Consider the following 4,090-nt stretch of genomic DNA (forward strand, 5'->3'; position numbering starts at 1 on the left):
ACCGCTTGGGCATAGGAGCTGAGCTCTGGCCCCGTCGCCAAAACAAGGGCACTTCGGAAAAAGTCTGTCAAGAACAAGGAGATTTGGGTGGACAATGTTATATAAGCACTGGACCAGTTTTTGCATGCACAATGCTTACATTTTGTTGAAATTTGCACACTAAAGCAAAAAAGGGCCACTAAATAATTTTATCGCATCTTTTTCGCAAAATCTTTTCCATATTCCCCACATTTATGCCTTTGAATTGATGCAAAGGTGAAGTCAGAGTAGTCTGGCCTTTGTGTGTTTTCAATAATTTTTAGATAGCCTCTTTGACAGTGCTGTGACTAAATCAAGTATAACTGTAACCTGCCAAATCATATATATAAGCTAAAGAAGGAAGGAGAGATTGTTTTGAACCATTTGCAAATATTCCAGTCCCCTCTCCCTCTCTGAGCATTTATATGGCACACAGTGCTGAGTGCTAGCATTCAACTAGTGTTAAAAATCAGATTTAAAGACTGGTTTATAGTGAAAAAAAGTTCTTTATGACAAACTGTGTGGTGCCAGTGCAGGTGTATGGTGCCTGCATAACAAAAGACGGAGGCCCAGTTTTACAGGCCACGCTCTCTGGCTTGCACTCGATCTCTCTTCAAAGCGCTCTTCCAGCGGGGCCCTTGCAAAGCGCAGCTTTCGAGTTGCAATGTGAGAAATTCTCCTTGCTCATCTGCTCCTCTGCATTCAGGGCCTTGTGATTCCGGTATTGTGGTAGTACCTAGAGCTCTTCTCCTGTGCTGTGTGCTGTACAAGCACAGAAGAATGGACCTTCTCCCGAAGAAGTTCCTCTGTAAGTGTAATATAAAGACTTAGTCACGGACGGCAAAGGAAGTCGGCTACCAGGAGGCAAAAAGAAAGGGCAGTTCCTCTCTGAGGAGAAACTTGTCCTATCTCCGAGTGTCCTAGCGCAGAATGTTTACAAAACGCTCATTAAGGGAAAGGGGATTGCGAGATAGCAACAAATCTGGTGAACAGCTTACACTACACGAGATAAGAGAGGCAAGGCGACCATAGAAGAGAGCAAGCCATATCCAATTACCGAGACCTGGTTTTGGGGAGGGGGAAGGGGGAGACAGACAGGACGGATCACAAGTTTCAAGACAAGAGCTTCCAAACTTGTCATCTCTCTGTGACACAAGCCGTGTACAACCCAGGGGATAAAACCGCCACTTAGCCCACACGAGAGCTAGAGCTTGTTGAGTGTGGTTGGAGGCTCGAGCAAAGTCATGGATTCTGTAGTCCTCCAGCTGTGGGCTGTCCTCTGCCTCTTGGTTCACCTTGCCGCTTGCAGTCCCATCCTGAGCTTGGAGCACTCTTCCTTGGAAGAAGACATGCCTCTTTTCGACGAGATTCTCTCTGAGCAGGATGGTGTTGATTTCAACACGCTGCTTCAGAATATGAAAAATGAGTTTTTGAAGACGTTGAATCTCTCTGACATTCCCCTGCATGAAACGGCCAAGGTGGATCCGCCAGAGTACATGCTAGAGCTGTACAACAAGTTTGCCACTGATAGGACGTCTATGCCATCTGCAAATATTATTAGGAGCTTCAAAAATGAAGGTAAGATACGTGCATCTCTAGGAAAAGTAAATAGAAATGAGTATCGTTATAGTCAGCGTGAAATGTAATTACCCGGCATGGAGCATGAACCTCACTGGGGGATAAAAGGCCTCTCAGTGAGGATGGCGTTGGAAACAGGCAGCTAGCACTGCACGTACCAAGGTTACCCAGATCCCCCTTCTTGTCAGGTAGATCCCTTGTCCTTTGCTTTTGAGGCTGTGTTTTGGGGGAAGATAATTCTTTAATATTAGGGCAGCACCAAATACAATTTAGGTGCATAATTTTCTTTATCCCCATAGCGACGCATGTCGTTTGCAATTACCTGATTGGTTTTTCAAATGGATACCTTAAGTGATATTTGAAATTAAGGCAAGAAATGTTTTTACACATTGTTCAAAGGTGCAATATTTTCCTATTATGAGCTTAACCAAATGTAGCTTTCTGTTAATATTTTCTCACTGTTGATCCTCAGGGGATTTGTACCACTTTCTTCCTTTGGCATCTGAGCATAGTCCAGCAAATACGTAGAAATACATGAAACAGAATTTTGCAAACCCCTTAGGTTCTACTTTGGAAGATTATAATATTTCTTATTAAAAAAATAAATAAATAAAGCTGAGGAAGCCTAATTGTGACTGTAGGTCGTTTCCTTATACATTTCTGCTTCAGCATTTCCTCTCAGTTCAAGGACAAGATAATGTCTCAGCGTTAACATTCAATAGTTTGTCAGTACCTATTTGTACCAATACAGGTTTTATGTTAAAAATGTTTTTCGAGTAAAGATTTCCAAATACCTATTACTCCACTTAGCAAATACAAGTGCTTTGATTTATTTTAACTACTCAGGGGTACCTGCAACTATTCAAACTGCCGTAGGGCTTCTCTCATCCTTTGGTAGCCTAATTAACGAAATATAAAAATCACTTTTGCTTCTTTCCTAACATTTGCACTTTCAAAATGGTGAAGTATAAGGAGAAGCTTCCTGTAAGTCATTTCAGTTTTGCAACACAATAAGATGCAAGGAGAGAATCCAAAAGCTCTGTTCTGCTCTGTCCATCTGCCAGGCCCAGGCACTCTTTACCAGCAACCTGTTTCTGGTTTGAAGAGGCGCTACACAGTGGTTTAAATCTTCTTTATATATTCTTTTCTCCAGTGCGGAGATATTTTTTGAAGGGTTGGTGGCAAACCAGTTACAGCCGCTGGTGAACAGTTACTCATCTGAACAGCCGTGTCTCTCACTGCTCGTCAGCATAAATCAAGACACACGCAGGTTAGCGTGTTGTTCTTTTTTCACTTTGCACTATTCGAAAAAACATGAATGGGATAAAAATTGCCAAGTACAATATGCTAAAGAATAAAATATAGTGTGGTTTAGTGATGTAAATCTGAAATCATTCCAAATCATTCCATTCTGGCAAAACCCAGGTCCTTGCAGGTTTGCAGCCTTGCAAATGGCACAGACCGACCTTTTGCCAGTAATAGCCACAGCAGTTGGCAGCTCTGTGCCTTTCTGTAACCATGACGTTTGATGCCTGTTTCATCACTGCAGGAGTTCTGCACCCGGCAGAGTAAACTTGGTTTAACTTTCTGTCATTTCAGTATTTCTCTCACCTCTTCCAATCCAAAACAGCAAGATACGGAGTGAGACTGCTGTTAAGACAGCTCCATAAACGCATGCAGTTAGAGGGACTATGCAACTCATGTTTGTTCTGTGTCTTGAAAGCTGTATAACTAAGAACCATCCACTTCATGCTAAAGAGCTCTTCTGATAGAGAAATTAATTACTTACAATGATCAGGACAGTAGAAACAGATCATGCCATGGAATTTTTTTCTTCACCTGCTTACTGAAAATTGGCAGTAATGGTAGTTTCATTGTTAGTCATTAAATCCTTTATTAAATTTGTTATAAGAACATTATGGAAATATAACATGTTGCATGGCTGGAAGTAGCTCTCTTTTAAAGTAAACGGGACTGTAACCAGTTCTTAAAACTTGAATGAAGCTCTTAAGGAAGTTTTTCATTTCCTATGGACTCCGGATCTCCCTTCCTGACCCTCCTAGGGGTGTATGGTAACAGTAGGAGATATTTCACCCTATGGACTTTCTAGCAAAAGAGCAGAGTCCCATCCTGACTTAGAAATGAACACTTCTCATGCCCTTCTAGTGCTCACCCGGCTTCTTACATACGGTGTGGCCTTCCCCTGCCTCCTGGTGAATTGCAGCTCATCTTCTATATGGTCAGGTGGCATTTCTCCACCCTGTCACTATATGTAATCACTGCAGACTTGCTTTAGCATATCAATGTCTAGGAAATCCCAAAGATTACTTCCCGTGTGGAGATTATGGCTAAGCTTGAATAGCATTGTCTTTCAGCTCACGGGCTGCTCCTACCCTGCCGCTGTGCAGAGCATATTCAGCTCCACCTTTATCAATTGACAGATAGGGAAATGCAATAGAATCACCCCTCTTTTTTTTTTTTTTTTTTTTTTTTT

General features: G+C 42.0%; 1 protein-coding gene across 1 annotated transcript in view; it reads left to right on the plus strand.

The window, feature by feature from the left end:
- The first annotated feature begins 1,262 nt into the window (after positions 1 to 1,262).
- BMP10 (bone morphogenetic protein 10) overlaps positions 1,263 to 4,090 on the plus strand; it is a 5,088-nt gene continuing 2,260 nt past the window's right edge. The window contains exon 1 of the mRNA XM_009643385.2: positions 1,263 to 1,596. Coding sequence (XP_009641680.1) covers positions 1,263 to 1,596 — 334 coding nt within the window. The remainder of the gene's footprint in view (positions 1,597 to 4,090) is intronic.

The sequence above is a fragment of the Egretta garzetta genome, unplaced genomic scaffold (assembly GCF_000687185.1).
Source record: "Egretta garzetta isolate BGI_Z169 unplaced genomic scaffold, ASM68718v1 scaffold238, whole genome shotgun sequence".
In the NCBI taxonomy this organism is placed as follows: Eukaryota; Metazoa; Chordata; class Aves; order Pelecaniformes; family Ardeidae; genus Egretta; species Egretta garzetta.